We start from the raw sequence: 15,583 nt of genomic DNA on the forward strand, positions 1-15,583 counted from the left end.
TGTTTCCGAATGTTACCACGCCCACAAACTGCACAAAACTGCAACGCCAACATTTTCCGAAAATGTTTTGAAATTTTCTTAGTTACAAAATTAGTCTTGTACATTTCTATTGACTTGCCAAAATTTCTTGCCAATTTTTGACAATTTCTATCAGTATACCAAGAACACTCTTTTAACGCCCACAAACCGCCCAAAACTGTGAAGACCACACTTTTGAAACATTTTTTAATATTTTTCAAAAATAGTTTTCCCAATTTCTATCGATATACCACAAAAATGTTGAAATTTCTCCTTCGCACATCTACTAGCTGATGTCAGGTTTTTGTTGTTTTTAACAAGGTTTCTCATCCATTTTTATGAAATCGCATAGTTTGATTGTTATTTTTTTAATAGCAGTTGTTTTCCTATAAAAATCATATACCTCTTTCGTATACCTCTATTGGCACTTCTGTTTTACAACTTACTCGTCCACATCCACTTATTTGTTGTTCCTATTTTCCCAGATTGTGGCAAACTCTCAAATGTGCACAGCTGACTGGGGCAAGGTAATGACGGAGCGGCTTCAGTTGCTGGAACTGTGGGCAGAACGGCAAGGATTGGAATTGGCGGCGGATTGCCATTTGGCCAAAATCAATCAGTGTGCTCAGTTTTTGCAAGCACCAAAATCCTCCGTGGAGGAGATCCAGCAGTTAGCCTGCTCTTGCTTCCGTTTAAACTCTCTTCAAATGGCTGCACTGCTGCAGCAGGAAAAGCTTCCCCGAAACCTGGTTGATACGGCCATTAGGATGGCGGAATCTGTGGCTGATGAACTTACCCGTGCCGATGGACGAGAGGTGCGTTTGGAAGAATCACCAGAGCTTCATTTAGCGCTTCTGCTTCCCGACGATGGATTCAGCTGTGATGTGGTGCGAGGCATTCCGACCGGTCTCGTCGACTTCCTCAATCCCCTCCAGCAGCAGGGCATGTGCCGTCTGGCGGCCCAGCCCACCTCCATTGGCCTTTGGACGGTCTATATGCATCAGTTCAATGTGAGTTACTCGTAAATCACTCAATAATTTAGGGTAAATAATATTAAACATAAAACCATTGCAGGCTCGCAGTTCCAGTGCCATGTCTAACAAACTTCCGCAACCGGAATTGCAACTCATCAAGCTACACAAAAACAGCAACGGCATGGGCTTATCCATCGTCGCTGCCAAGGGAGCTGGTCAGGAGAAGCTGGGTATCTACATCAAGAGTGTGGTGCCTGGCGGAGCGGCAGATGCAGATGGACGTCTGCAAGCTGGCGATCAGCTGCTGCGCGTAGATGGGCAGAGTTTGATTGGCATCACCCAAGAGAGGTATGTATATTAGTATCTTAAAGTAAGATCAGGTTATATTTCCGCATTTCTTGACTTAGGGCGGCGGACTACCTGGTGCGAACGGGTCCTGTGGTCAGCTTGGAAGTGGCCAAGCAGGGAGCCATCTATCACGGGCTGGCTACACTGCTGCAGCAGCCTAGTCCGGTCATCCAGCGTGGTGAGTAGCTCCCAAAGGAGCCCACAATTAGACACATACATATCAATACAAAACACACATATTAGAGCGACTCCAGGTGCTGGGTAGGACGCTAAGAACACTCAACTCACTCAATCATCCAAGATACTTACCCACTACTCTACTCTACCGTACTCACGTTGTGTAAGCTAACCAAGTAACCAACCCATCCCCCATGCTGCTCCGCTCGAATCGCTAGAAGCCTCTCCCAGCAACTTTCTGCAGCATCTGAATACTGGCCAGCAGCGTCGTCACTCCTCGTTCCAACAGCAGGCTCGGTACTACAACAACTCAATCTCGGACGATAGTCTCAATCGCAGTCGTCGTGAATCCTTTGCCTGCATGCGGGCTTCCTCGCCGCCGGTGAGACGTTTAAGTGCCTCATGTCTGCAGGAGGAACTGTGTGCGCTGGGTCACCAGTTGCACATTGACCCGAGGTATCGGGATACAAGACCCATTGCTCGATCTGCCAGCAGTTTGTACTTGGGTAACGATCAGGGTGGTTACTATCATCCGCCTCCCATGGCACCCTCTGTTACCCACTTCAGTCCTATGAGACCGTTGAGGAAAACTCCACCACCTTCCATCTATATTGAGGAGTACCAGGATGAGCCGCCCAAGGATTCGCAGGAATCGTTTGGAAACTTTGCCGCCTACAGTGATGCGCATCAGCCACTGAATGAGGAAGGTATAGCGTCCATGGCGCTATCAGATGAGATTCCTTTTATAGATGACGAAGAGGAGGAGAAACAGCACCAGCAGCGACCATGCATGTCCACATCTAGTTGCTCCTCCACCGTGAAAAGAAATCCTGCGGCGGGATATCGAAAAACAGTAAGTTTTGACCTGGAACAAGCAGAAGACGCTGAACCAGGTGCCATTGGAATCGACAGAAAGTACCATACCCACGACGCCATCAGCCATTTCGCGGCCAGTGCCTCCTCGACGGAATCTCTGATGGCAGAGCAATCCGAAAAGATTCCTTTGATACAAAAAATACGCAGGGAGTTAAATAGCAAGAGAGCAACAAATTGCTCAGCTGATGGCTTTAGTTCCGGAGGATCGGGGTCCAATAGCCAGCGTTCATCCAGCGAATCCATCGAGCGCATGCCGTTGCTCCGGCAGAATCATTCACCTTGTCAGCGGCAACTGAACACCCAGCGTTCGCACAAAAGGTCAGGAGGCGGTACAGCTGCCCCAATTGTCAGCATCCAAGTTCCTAGTGTGTGTGAAATCGAAAGTTCCTTCACCCGTTCTCCTACTGTAAATACAAGCAATCAATATTGTGCCAGCACCACCTTCCAAACCAAAACCATTCCCAGCACTACTATGGAAGAAAAGAGTCGAAGGGCCTCGAGTCAGGTCAATCTCAATCCCCACTTTTTGTTGCCCCTGGGTCAGGGAAAAGTCCGCGAGATGGCAGAGTACTTCAATGCCAACAAGAATTTCCCGTCTGGCATTAATAAGTCACGATCCACCTCGGCACTGGATGATCCGGGTAGCAAGCCGTGTGCAAAGCTTTCACAGGCGGAACAGAGCCGGATCCTCAAGCAGCTGAAGGAGTGGAGTCTGCATGGCAGTGCAGGAAAGGACTTCGACGAAGCGGAAGAGCTCGGCGATAAAGTTAGTTGCAAGTGCCCATGCTGCGCTCATTGTCGTGGCCAGCGAGAGCAACATCATGGGAAAGAGGAGCAACACCAGGTAGTTGCTACCTTTAAATGCTACGACAGTTGCCAGGACGACGAGGCGGAGACGACCCAACAGAAGCCGGAATTATCCCGATATGCCAGCTACCGACAAAGTGTCATGTGCAGCAATCGCCAGGCTCACAGCGTGCGCCAGCTGAAGCGCAACAAACAAGAGAAGCATGTGCAACCCAGGGCCCAGCCTAGCTCTCAATCTCGCCATCATTATCATCACTGTCATAAGCAGCCACGTTCTCGGGCGCCTGGCACACCGCCATCCAAACACAACACCAAGAGCAACAGCAGCCACACCAAGCCCAGCGGCGCCAACGTGCGGAATGCACAGAGCTATTCAAAGTGCGGAGATGCCACTGATGATTGCCACTCCTGCAACTGCAGCGAAGTCGAGTCCTGTTCCTCGGCTGGCGAATCCTCCTCTAGCTGTTGTGCTGCTCATTGCGAAGTGCTCGAAATTCGTGGCCATTCCCTGAGGGGTGGTAATGATGACAATGAGGGCGGCGGGGGGCGCAGCGTCAAAATACCATTACCCGGCAACACCATTGCAACGGGAACAACATCTACAACAGTGTTTCCGACACACAGATGACAACCCAACCCAGCTGCACCGAGGTTCATGTTGTTCTCTTCGTTGTTGTACTTATGTTACTAGCCATTTTGCCAGCTATTTGTATTTATTTAGGCTTCTTCGTTGAAACATTGCGTTGAGCTGTTTGTTGATCAGGTTTAATTTGTTACTAGGGTAACTTAGGTTACCTAAAGTTTTTCGGTTGTATATTATACTTGTTTTCTTCTGCCCTTTTTTATAAACACGTTGTGACTCAATTGCTGCTCTTCTGTTCTTGAATCCGGTTTAAATACGTTGTATTAGCATTTTTAAACTTAAAGATGTAATAATTTTATTAAACCGTATTAGACTATGCAGTTACAGGCTAAGGAAAACCTGTAAAAATATTCACACTTATTTAGCTATTCAACTTATTAGGACACTTAGCTGCCGCCTTGTATTTTAGTTGTTACGTATTTGCTTCCTATTTAATTTGATAGCAGCTGCGTTGCCCTACTCGATTGCTTATCTTTTCTCCTTTATTTTTAATAAAATACAAATATGTAAAGAGCACGAGCAATGTTTGTTGTTTTTGTGGATATTTATGTGTGTAAATACAATTCATAGTTGCATCCCCTGGTTTTATATCTCCGTTTTTAATTTGTTGTAGTTTTAGATTAATTAGATTTTGAAGGCGTATACTAATATTATACTGAACACCATATGCCTATATGCCTACTTATCAACCTTTCACCATGCCTATTAACATTACACTGGACACAATATCAACTATTTATTAACTTTTCTCTCCCCCTATGCGCACCAATCAACCTAAACTCCACCACCAACTCTTAAACCCCAAACTATGCACTCAATTCGCTGACGATGATGACTATGTTGCTGGGAATATGGAAACTGCAGGTAATCGCCGAATGTCCGAACGCGATTTGACGCGGATGGGCGGTGCCGACTCGACCAAATCCTTGGGCCCACTGATAGCCAACAGTCACTCGAATCATAGCCTTAGTCTTAGCCAACATCTGAACAACAGCCACAACAACACCATAGGCAATTGCAACAATAGTAGCATCATCAATCCCCTAGCTGCACACCTGCCCAACAGCAAATCGGTGCCGGCTCTGCATCACCACACTGGATCGGGTACCATATGTAAGTGAACTGCACACCCCTTATCCTTGCCTCCTTTCCCTGTAATCGAAGCACAATCCAATCGATTTGAAAGCCCGAGACTAATTCACTTTGTTCAATCCGCATCCTTCTCGTTTTCAACATAGCCCTGGCCAATTCCAAGTCACGCAGCACTCACAGTTTGCATAACAATACATCTGGCATGGGCGGAATCGGAGGAGCATCAGCAGGAGGAATGCTGGGTCAGCCAAATGGCAGCCACAACAACACAAATGGCAACAACAACGGCAACGAGCAGGGGTTCTACCAGAATCTCAGCGTGTATCGGGCGCAAAATCAGAGCCAACCGATTTTAAATGAGAGGTAAGACTGTCAGTCTCGTATGTGGACGATTTTTGGAACGCTAGAACCCAACATAATATGTTGAGGATTGCAGTAACTTTTATATTATTTTTTGCTACTGATTGGATCGCTACTGTTGTTTATTTGGCTAATGCATATATATTTACTTAAAATGTAATTCCACCCTTTACTTGTACAGTAAAAGGTTATACTAGATTCGTTAAAAAGCATGTAGCAGGCAGAAGGAAGCGTTTCCGACCATATAAAGTATACATATTCTTGATCAGGATCAATAACCGAGTCGACCTGGCCATGGCCGTCTGTCCGTCCGTATGAACGTCGAGATCTCAGGATCTATACAAGCTAGAAAGCTGATTTTAAGTATGCAGTTTTCAGAGAAAGAGACGCAGCGCAAGTCTGCCACGCCCACACTTTTGAAAAGTGTGTTGAATTTTTTTTAAATTTTTTATTAGTATTGTAAATTTATATCTTTTTGCCACGCCCACTCTATCGCCCACAAACCACTCAAAACTGTCACACTTTTTAAATTTTTTCATATTATTTCTAGTTCGCACTTCTCCCTTGTTTTTAATTTATTTTATCAAAGCTTTAAAAAAGCTTTTTGTGGGTAGCAGTGAGTTAAGGTGTGTAATATCGCAACCATTAAGAGCAAACAATCTGCAAAGAGGCATCAAGCAAAGGGTATTAATAATTTACAACAATTTACGTTCTTTTGGAGGTGTTGCTTGCACACCTAGGTGTTTAGGTGTGGCCACAGAAATGTGTGTAGCTGGCTTACAATATTTCTAACTCTCGTGTGTGTAATTCTAGGGTGACATTGCGTTTCAAGAAATTGCTTTATGGCTTTATACCCATTAAAAAAGAATATGAACTTGTAGAAATGTCCCAAGTACGTGAGTAATTAGCTCCTTTCGTTCCTTATCAAACGTTGCTGCTGTACAGAGCACGCACCTTTGCAATAAACACAAACTAATTGCTCAGGAGGAGGAAAGAGCGTAAGCAAGTGTTCTTGAAGCACTCGACACGTTTCAGTTAATAAGTGTAAACGATGTAGTTCGCGCACATTAAAAGCAATTCCTAACCACCAAAAATACTTTGCTCTCAATTATATTAATTGCCTTTTTTTAGACCCCCGATCGCCGCACATGCCGCTATGAACGCCTACAATGGCAGTTCCCCGCTTGCACCGCAGCAGCAACCACAGCAGCAACAGCAACAGCAATCGCCATACCAGCAGCAGCAACATATGCAAGCCAATGCTAACATCCCGCCCACGCGACCCGTCTCAGCCTATTACCACAGTCAGCAGTCGGCACAGCAGCAGCAGCAGCTGCAACAACAACAACAACACTCCCTGCAGCAGCAGCAGCAGCAGCAGTTCGCACTCAGCAGCAGCAATGGCCAGCAGCAACAGCACCAGCTCACCTTAAACAACCGCACCAAGAGCCAGCAGAATTTCCAGCACACTCTTCGCATGCAGCAGATGATGGCTCCATCTATGCCGAACATCAGCAACATGTTCCATCACCAGCAGCAACAACAGCCACAGCTGCCCCTGCAGCAACAGCAGCAGCAACCGCTAATGAGCAGCAGTCAGAGCATGCAGAATGTCAACGATTTCACAGGTGGCTATCCGAATGGTAGTCTGGAGTACAGGCGCAGTCAGCTCCACGATCCATCCACGCTCTACGAAATTCAGCAGCAACAGCAGCAGCAGCAGCAGCAACAGCAGCAACAGCAGCAGGCATCACCGAATTTTATAGCCCTGCCCCCCAAACCATTGGGTAGCTTACAGTCTCCCAATAAACCAAATGTTCCACCAAATACAGCACCAAAACCGCAGCACTCTGCACCGCAGCGATATCTAGGACAATCCCTGCAGGCAGAGGACAAACCTCCTCTACCGCCCACCGCAACACATCCGCTGTTCAAAGCAACGCAGCAGATTGCTCCGGGAATGAATTACGTAGCCAGTACATTGGAGCCGCCAAAGGGCAGCTATGTGGCGTCTAATCAAGCGAACAATCGTCCTCTTCACAGCGGTAGCAATCCATGGGAAAGAGAGGAGCGTGAAAAGGATCTAGAGATGCGGCGCGAACACATACGCCAGTGGCGGGAGCAGCAGATATCAGATCTTTCCCAAATCTTATCCCGTTCCCCTATGCAAGAGGAGCAATTAAAAACACTGATTCTCGAGCGCGATTTTGAGCGAAGAGCGCAGGAACTACAAGAGCAAGAGGAGCAGGATCAGGAACAGCAGTACGACAAGGAGAACGTCCAAGAGTTGTTCAGACTGGCTGGCGGCGGTCAGGTCAGTGCCATACAAACACCCATTACTAGTTACCGACAAACGGATATAAAACTGACGGAGATGACGGACAGCAACAGTCTGGTGGACTCAGTGCCACCACAGCCACTAGCACCAACTACTCAGCCGCTGAGCAGCAACAGCCAGCAGCCGAAGAGCATACTTAAGCATAATCGGTATTCCGAAGCCGGGGCTGGTCCCAGTGGGGCACCCTCGTCGCCATCAAAGTCACAGAAATCCGCAAGTTTTGCGGACGAACGACATCTGCACACTGAGCATTCGATACCCAATCTAGCAAAAGATCTTAATCAGCTCACAATGCTCGATAAGGATAACAACAACGAGACTCTGGATGCTGTTGTGCCTCCACCGCCTCCCCCAGAAAGGAACAGCTCCTATTTAATCATGTCACAGCAGAAACTACGGGGCAGTACTGGAAACGCAACCTCGTCCATGGGCCTACTGAAAACGGCCACTAGTAATCAGGCCGCAGCTGCCGTGGAGATTAAAAAGGCATCGCTTCTGAGCACCCAAACCAATAAAAACAACAACTTGAGTGGCAGCTTGAACAACAATACCATGCAAGGATCACCACTCAGCGCCATGGAACTAAATGCTGCCTATGTTTCGGCCACGGGAACGGGAACAATCGGAGGATTGGGCACACCACCTCCGCCGCCACCGTTGATGCAAAGGGACAACAAACGGGTGAGCTTCCATGATGAAGAGAATAATTTTGTGAGCGGGAATAGCCAGCAACAACAGCTGCAGCAGCAATATATCATAGAAAATTACGGTATGGAGCATCAGGATTTGGACACCATCAGAGAAGATACGAGTGTAAGTAACTTGGTTCTTTAGAAGCTGTCATGCGTAAGTTCTGAAATAAATTAAATCAATATTTTTTATCATGTAGTATCTGCAACACAACCTCGATTCCTCCATGCTGCCATCAATGCCAGCCACTCCAGATGCTGCCCTCTGGAACACCTCAGTGCAATCCACTCCAGGCGTCATTGGAGCTCAAGAAGTGTACAGGTATGATGCCATACAATTTGGAGGTCCTAAAGCTTTCACTTATAAATTTTATTCGCTTACGCAGAGATCCTCGTACGCGTCGACTGGCGGAGAAACAGCAGCAGCAACAGCAGCAACGTGCTGGAGATGCGGTGCCCGAAAAGCTATCGTTCAAGGAGAAAATGAAGATGTTTGCCTTGGAGTCGGGGGAAGATAACACGCCGAAGGACAAACTGAAAATATCACGAGCCCAACGAGATATAGACGCGGTGCACTAAGCAGAAGAGATCGTTGCTTAATGCTATGTATATACACACCAGAACCCACAAAGCTTACACTTCAATATATTGGGGGCCAAGTTGTTACGTTAGCTCTACATAACACAACACACGTATAGATATATAGGTAATGTTACATATGTCGGAAATCTTTAGAAACAAACAAACCTAACGAATTTGCTAAGCAAGGCAATAACAATCCATAGTTATCGCGTTTCAGAGTTAATTACGATACACAAAATGTTAACTGATTTCAATTATTGAGAAATGTCAGTGTATATCATTATAGTCTATATATACTATGTTTATATATACAAAACTGTAACGAGCCTAGACAGGGCAACGAAAGCAAGGCGAGCCACATTTGTAAAGCGTTTTAAACAAGTAACTTTAAACTTAACCCTACGATTAACAATTTGTTACATCAGATTACGGCATAAAATTAATGATTAATCGGCAGTGTAAATGAGCAAAGTTAGTTTAGATATTCATAAACTTACCTGGGAACCGTGCGGAACAAGAAACGTTATATATATATATACTGTATCCATTAGAGAACTTAAAGCCACCACAACGGTAAAACAAATGGTCCAATTATTCAATTATTAAAATTATATTTACAACCAAGAACTAACAAGTAACGAAAAATTTAGAGCACACTTATATATTTTTAATTACTGCAACCATTTTAAACACCTTTTGAATGCAACAATGACAAACAGAGAAGCGAGTAAGGTTTGAATACGCATAGAGAATAACCAATTTAAATTAAATAGGATTTGACTACACGATACCCTAATGGCTTTAAAATTATAACAAAAGAGTATCTTCGGCAGGCCGAGGAGTATATACGCTTGCAACAAAATCAGATGAATTTATGATGTAGGAGTCCGATATGTCCAAAACTCAGGACAATTTCTTTGCTTACCCTTTTAAAATTACAACAGAAAATATATTTACTAAATGTACTGAAATAAGCACTGCAAGGGTATAACAAATTATATATTCGAAAACCGACCACAGAGGTGACAAAATATTTTTGTGCATTCCAAGTATTTCAAATCGAAACTAAATTCTAATTTTTAAGAAGAGATTTATTTAAAACAAAAACCGATAATATTTTTTAAATAAATATAAAAGTATAACAATAAAAGCAATCGATGTTCGAATAAATTCTATAAAAAGAACTGCGTTTAGTTCTATGTTGAGCGCATTTAGGGTTACATAATTCAATTACATATGTATATCAAATCCGAAACAAATTCTGCAACGCAATTGTGCATACTTATGAGAAATAAAAAGTTAATTATATCAAAATCAAACACTCCGAGTTACCCAGTAGTTTTAAACGCAAATGTATTTTGTTGTTGAATATTAAGTTGTAGTGTTTGCAAATATTTTTAAAAGATGGATATATTTTGGACAAATGTTGTAGAGCATTTTGGCAACCAAAACCAACTTCAAACAATCCGTTTATTAGTATTTTTATTTCCTCTCAATTTGTAAAACCAGCTGTTTCATGGGAACACTTTTAGTTTCGCGCCCAGGAAAATTTCAATTTAACAGTCCTGCGCACTACGCACCTACTCAGCTGTTCCCGGCCATCAACAGGTTCAAAAATTGACCTACCTAAATATATTTTCCAGGAAGCTGGCAGAAGGCGGTAAAGCGGCTGACAAGTTGTTTGCCTTTGCCACGGAAAACGTTAAATCAAAGTTTGCGCGGTGCAAAAAATGCGGACAAGTTGAAGAATGCCTTTTGCGATTTATGCTTCCACTGAAACAAAACGAGTTCGTTTGAACTGCCCTCACTGGCAACTTTTGCTTTGATTTTCAAAATACTTGCTCAAATTTTGAGACTGCACTGAGGAAAATCTTATATAACTTACTTAGTGTCTGGTAACGGGATTCATTGAATAGAAGCTCCTTAAAACTGCACAGGGTATGTATTAGCAGGCACTACATGAAATGTCATACATAGTATTCTATTTGAAGAAACAGTAAGCTTTTACGTTATCTATAGCTAAAAGGTGACTCCTCTCTAAAATGCAGGAAGGAAAAGCAATGCGGTAAGTTGTAGTATTAAAATAAAGTTAATAAGTTATTAGTGTAAACTTTAAATTACGCTGGTTCAGTCATTAGACTTAGGATCGAGTATTTTTCTAGTACATAACTACCTCAGCAATGGTTAGAAACATTTTACTTCGGCGATACCCAGGCTTTAGGCCACTTTTAAAAGTCAGCTGGCCAACTTTAACTACTTGCTCCAACAGGAAGCACTGGGCCAGGACCCGAAATCCGAAGTCTGTGCCCACGGCAAGGTGAATCGACGATATAAAGGCGTGGGCCTTAAAGCGCATCCGAAGGAAAACCCCCTCGGCGTCGCGTGCGCGGGCGAAATTTATATTTCAGCAGTTTGCCATGTGAATTATTAAAATGCGCCAATCTCTTTGATACAGCACCACCAGTGGGGACTGGGGATTGGGCCATAATCAGTTGGCTGGGCGGAATGAACTTTAAGAAATTGTTGACAGTTTGCTGCAAGGCATTCGGATTGCCAACCGCGGAATTTTTCAATATTCGCGAGAGCTAATCCCCCGCAGACTCCCGATCCGCCGCTGTCAATATCCCCCAGCTGGCAGTGGCCACACCGCAGAAGCAACAGGGAAAGCTGCAGGAAAAATGCGGGACAGCACAGAGTGAAAAGAAAAATATGAACTGTGGGGAAAAGTTTCAGGATGCGGCAGCCACGGCGAATAAATCAAAAAGTGATTAGCCCAGTCTCCTGTGCCGCCTATCCCTTTGCCAGCCTCACAGCTCCACAGCTCCACAGCTCCTCCTGGCTTTCTCACACCATCTGTCCAGTTGTAAATTGTCTGTTGAGTGGCCGATGGCGAAGGGCGAGGCAGGAGACCAAGGTGTGGGAGCTTGAAATGTGGGCCAGCTTGGGCAAAAGGATTCAAACTTGGCCATAAAACTTTCGCCGCATCTTGGCCATGGTTCCTGAGGCTCTCTTTTCTGGTCAGTGGCGGCTTGATAAATGAGCAGCGTAAAGTGCGCGGGCAATCAGAAATATCGCAAAAAATTATAGTTGGCTAGGCCATAAAACAATGGCCAAGGCGAAACAATGACGAAGACAATGGTCGTTTTTCTCAATTGCTCCTCTTTTCTTGGTTTTTATTTGCGTGCGGCTTAGTAAACGCCTTCACACTCTTCCACTTTCCTATAAGTTATGACAAGTTCTCGTATTTGCATTTCAAAATATACACACCGTTTTCCGCAAGAGTTTAACTTCGTAGGGTGAGAATCTCATTTAAACAAATGAGGATTGGGAAGCTTAGTTCGAAAGGGTAAGAGAATAAGCCAAGAACTTAGAGGCTCATTTTATAAGACTGCAAATGATCATTAGTAGGCCCATGCAAAATGTTGCGAGGTCAACAGTAAAACTAAGCTTATGCAGAAATGATAAAAAGTCTTTTAGCTGAAACAAAAAAAAAAAATAAAATGAAAAAAAACAAATTTTTAACAATTAGTTTTTTATTAAGTATCAGTTGCTTTACATCCTAAAAAGTTCAAATAATATGTACTAAAATAATTTACATTTATTCAAGTTTTGTTCTTTTTACAAGTGAATTAGGAAAATTAATATGTAAATAGAGCTGTGTTTTTTTATGAAAATTTTATATGTGATCAATTGGTTTTTACGACATATAGGATTCCTTAATAAATAGGTTGATATATAAATATTGAGAAATCCTACAAAGAAATTAAATCTGTAAACAAGATGAAAATAATACGCTTCTGGATTTTTTATGTAAATAACAAATAAATGTTGCTCGGAATTTAATGCTTATTATAATACTTAGTGAAGTAGACCTATTACTAGAGTAAAGGAAACATGTTAAGTCTAGAATTTGTATAAAAAAGTTGTTTTTTCGGAAAGTTCGGCTTAGACTTTAAGAAGTATCAGCAGAATAAACAATGTAATCGCTTGAGTGTAAGTGCATTTTACCTAGAGATTAAACTAATGTCTTAGACAAAACACCCGATCGTATGATATATCCAGCGCTCTGCATGGCAGGACTTCTCCCAGCATTATTCATGTCTTGTTTAGGGCCACCAAAAGGAAGATTAGCCACTGGTGTAGACTGGTGTATCCGTGGCCCAGTCTATGTGGCCCGGCAGCAGTCGACTTTATGGCGGAGGCGGAGTACTCCCCTGAAAATAGATATATTTAATTACTTTATGATAAGTCGAGCTAGTATGGCGATTGTATTAATGAAATACCCGTTACTCGTTGCTTAGAAGGATATTTTAAACTTGTTAAAAAGTGTGCATCGCAGTATGGTCTAGATTATGAATATTTTCTTTCATTTATTATAACGCCGATCAGTCGCAAAAGGCCTAGAACTTCTTATTCGCATATGCCCACCTCCCACTAGCTGAGTAACCGGTATCTGATAGTCGACGATCTCGAGTACAGCGTTCTCCCTCGTATTAGACAGCCAAACGGAAGGACCAGATCGACTCGCCTAGTTATTTGACTACGAATAAATACTTTATAGCATCTGCGAACCAGGTATACCCAAGAACGAGTAACTGGTATGGGAAGATGTATGTCCTGTATAAGATTTTTTTTTGAACCCTTCCATAAACCATTTCCGGACCCATAGTAAGAGTAGACCCGCAATAATTGGCGTCACCTACCACTGAGGACGTGCAATTGCATAGAAGCTGCCGCACTGTTTTCCGGCTCACACGTGTAGTTGCCGGAGTGGATCTTGCGCACCAGAGGAATGACCAGGGAACCAATCTGTAAAATCGATATCGTGAGGAATCCGCTTAGGAATTCTGGATCTGCCCAATCCGCTCACCGTGTTCCGATTGTGCTCGGTGCTGCCGAAGATATTCCGGTCGATTTGCGTGTACCATCCGCTCTGGGTGCCGCTGGCCTCGTTTTCGGCAGTCACTTGTTGGTCGCCGCGGTACCAGAATATGTACTTGGGGGCCTCCAGGGTGCCACGTACGATGCAGTGCAGCTCCACCCTGCTGCCGGCCTTCACGAAGCGTTGCCGATCCCCGATTAGCTCGGTTCGGGGTGCTGTGGGTGGGGATAGAAATAGGATATTGGTGCGCAGGAAATTCTTTCAGCCAAATGTCAAATTGTCTATTGAGCTTCGGTTGAAATTTATAGGCTACTCAATGTAAGATGTTCAGAAAATTTACAATGAGTTGAGAAACAACCTTTCGTAATTGCTGAAAATGTAATATTCAGATGCAAAACCACACAGAAATAATTTCTTAGGACCTAAAATATCTTTTACTTTAAGTATAACTTTTTCGACCTACTCCTATTTTTTGCGGTGCATGAGAATTTGTGGGTTAGCAGTCGTTTCACTTACTTATCACAAACAGCTGCACCTTGGCGCTCATTTTGGGCTCCGTTGCCAGCTGGCACTCGTACCAGCCGGCATCCTCCAGCCTTACATACTTGATTTGCAGCGTCCAGCTGAGGCTGCTGCTATTGCCCCTCTCCTGACCCCCAGGACTGGCGTGGGCAGAGGAGTTTCCCAGTACAGCCGAGGGCGTCGAGGTGGTGGAAAGGACGCCTCCGGATGCAAGTGTCACAGAGGTGGAAGACTGGAGTAGCGAGCCGAACCGAGCGTCGTTGATGAAGGTTGTGTGATCCACCGCAATGATATGTTCATCCCGCAACCGAACCCAGGAGAGCGGCTTCCCGGAGTGCTGGTTGAGCTGCAAGGAGCGAATTTCAAGGATGTTATTTGTATATTGCTTGTGATGCATTCATTACAAGATTAACAATTATGCAGTTCAGAAACCAGTGTGTCCTCTGAACCCATCCCCATTTCCTATCCCCCACTCACCTTGCACGGCAAATAGGCATGTTGGCCAGCTTGGACGGTGGCGTTCAGCGGGGGCAGGCTGAGCTGGCGCCGGGGCAGGAGCTCCCGCTCCTTGGCCAGCTCCTTCTCGCGCCGCAGCTGCTGGGCCTTTTGTTCGCTGTCGTAGGCGTGGAGACGGGACTGCTCGTTGGGCTTAGATGGCATCGGATTGCCGGACGGGCCGTTGTCCTCGGTAAGGGGAGTGCCTCCAGAGGAGGCATTCCGCAGCAGGTGCGGCAAATCGGCTGGTATGAATTCCGGAAAGGGCGGCAAGTACGTGGGAATCGAGAAGCCTTTTGTCAGCGTCGCAGTGTCGGGCCTGTCGCTCCAGGAATCCACTACCGTTGTGTCGTCCTCCTGCTGCTGTTGGTCATCCGCCAGCATCAGGACAGGAGATCCTGCCGATCCCATTGTGGTTGTCCCCCTTGCAGGCGAGGCAATTAGGGAGGCGTTCTCCATCGGAGTGGCCGTTGCTGCCAGCGCTGCAAAATAGGTCAAGAATGATGGACACATCAGTTGACCTTATTGAATTATCGAAGTTTTTGCTGGACAAATAATTATTTCAGGCTTTTGACAAGCTGACAAACGACTGAAATGCAGCTGTCAATTGAGTTATATAGGCAGTTTTTCGGAATTAAGACTAATAAAATACTCTTTGCATCTACGATATGCATTTATATGGACTTCTTATCGAATGGGAATATTTATTTAATTTCAAGTTGCGACTTAACCTGAGAAACATACATACATTCATTAATAGTTTATTTATTAATAGTTTAT

The 15,583-nt window shown here is 44.5% G+C and overlaps 2 protein-coding genes across 11 annotated transcripts in view; one reads left to right on the plus strand and one right to left on the minus strand.

The window, feature by feature from the left end:
• LOC6552377 (afadin) overlaps positions 1–9,542 on the plus strand; it is a 46,242-nt gene extending 36,700 nt beyond the window's left edge. For 6 of the 10 annotated variants that reach the window (XM_001978852.3, XM_015154011.2, XM_026984077.1 and 3 more), the window contains 8 exons: positions 504–1,028; positions 1,093–1,340; positions 1,400–1,518; positions 4,708–4,956; positions 5,082–5,298; positions 6,427–8,446; positions 8,523–8,644; positions 8,709–9,542. In XM_001978852.3, the coding sequence (XP_001978888.2) occupies positions 504–1,028; positions 1,093–1,340; positions 1,400–1,518; positions 4,708–4,956; positions 5,082–5,298; positions 6,427–8,446; positions 8,523–8,644; positions 8,709–8,901 (3,693 nt within the window). In that variant the 3' untranslated portion in view covers positions 8,902–9,542. Of the gene's footprint in view, positions 1–503; positions 1,029–1,092; positions 1,341–1,399; positions 1,519–1,735; positions 3,850–4,707; positions 4,957–5,081; positions 5,299–6,426; positions 8,447–8,522; positions 8,645–8,708 lie in introns of those variants that run through there. The other 4 variants (XM_026984075.1, XM_026984080.1, XM_026984081.1 and 1 more) reach the window with 4 other exon arrangements.
• Positions 9,543–12,710: 3,168 nt separating this feature from the next.
• On the minus strand, positions 12,711–15,316 carry LOC6552376. Its single transcript, XM_001978851.3, has 5 exons — positions 14,786–15,316; positions 14,303–14,654; positions 13,775–14,001; positions 13,608–13,713; positions 12,711–13,118 (listed from the first exon to the last, which is right to left on the minus strand). Exons 1-5 carry the CDS (start codon positions 15,314–15,316, stop codon positions 13,000–13,002), a joined length of 1,335 nt encoding a protein of 444 aa, XP_001978887.2. The 3' UTR covers positions 12,711–12,999.
• Between the last annotated feature and the right edge of the window lie 267 nt (positions 15,317–15,583).

This window comes from Drosophila erecta, unplaced genomic scaffold (assembly GCF_003286155.1).
Source record: "Drosophila erecta strain 14021-0224.00,06,07 unplaced genomic scaffold, DereRS2 tig00000000-arrow-pilon, whole genome shotgun sequence".
Lineage (NCBI taxonomy): Eukaryota > Metazoa > Arthropoda > Insecta > Diptera > Drosophilidae > Drosophila > Drosophila erecta.

Excerpts from the sequence above, each read along its gene's own strand:
- LOC6552376 (XM_001978851.3), bottom strand. The coding sequence starts at position 15,316 with ATGTGTCCATCATTCTTGACCTATTTTGCAGCGCTGGCAGCAACGGCC. Across the intron at positions 14,002-14,302 it reads GGTGCAGCTGTTTGTGATAA|CACCCCGAACCGAGCTAATC; the intron begins GTAAGTGAAACG and ends CCCCACCCACAG. Across the intron at positions 13,714-13,774 it reads CCGAGCACAATCGGAACACG|ATTGGTTCCCTGGTCATTCC; the intron begins GTGAGCGGATTG and ends TCGATTTTACAG.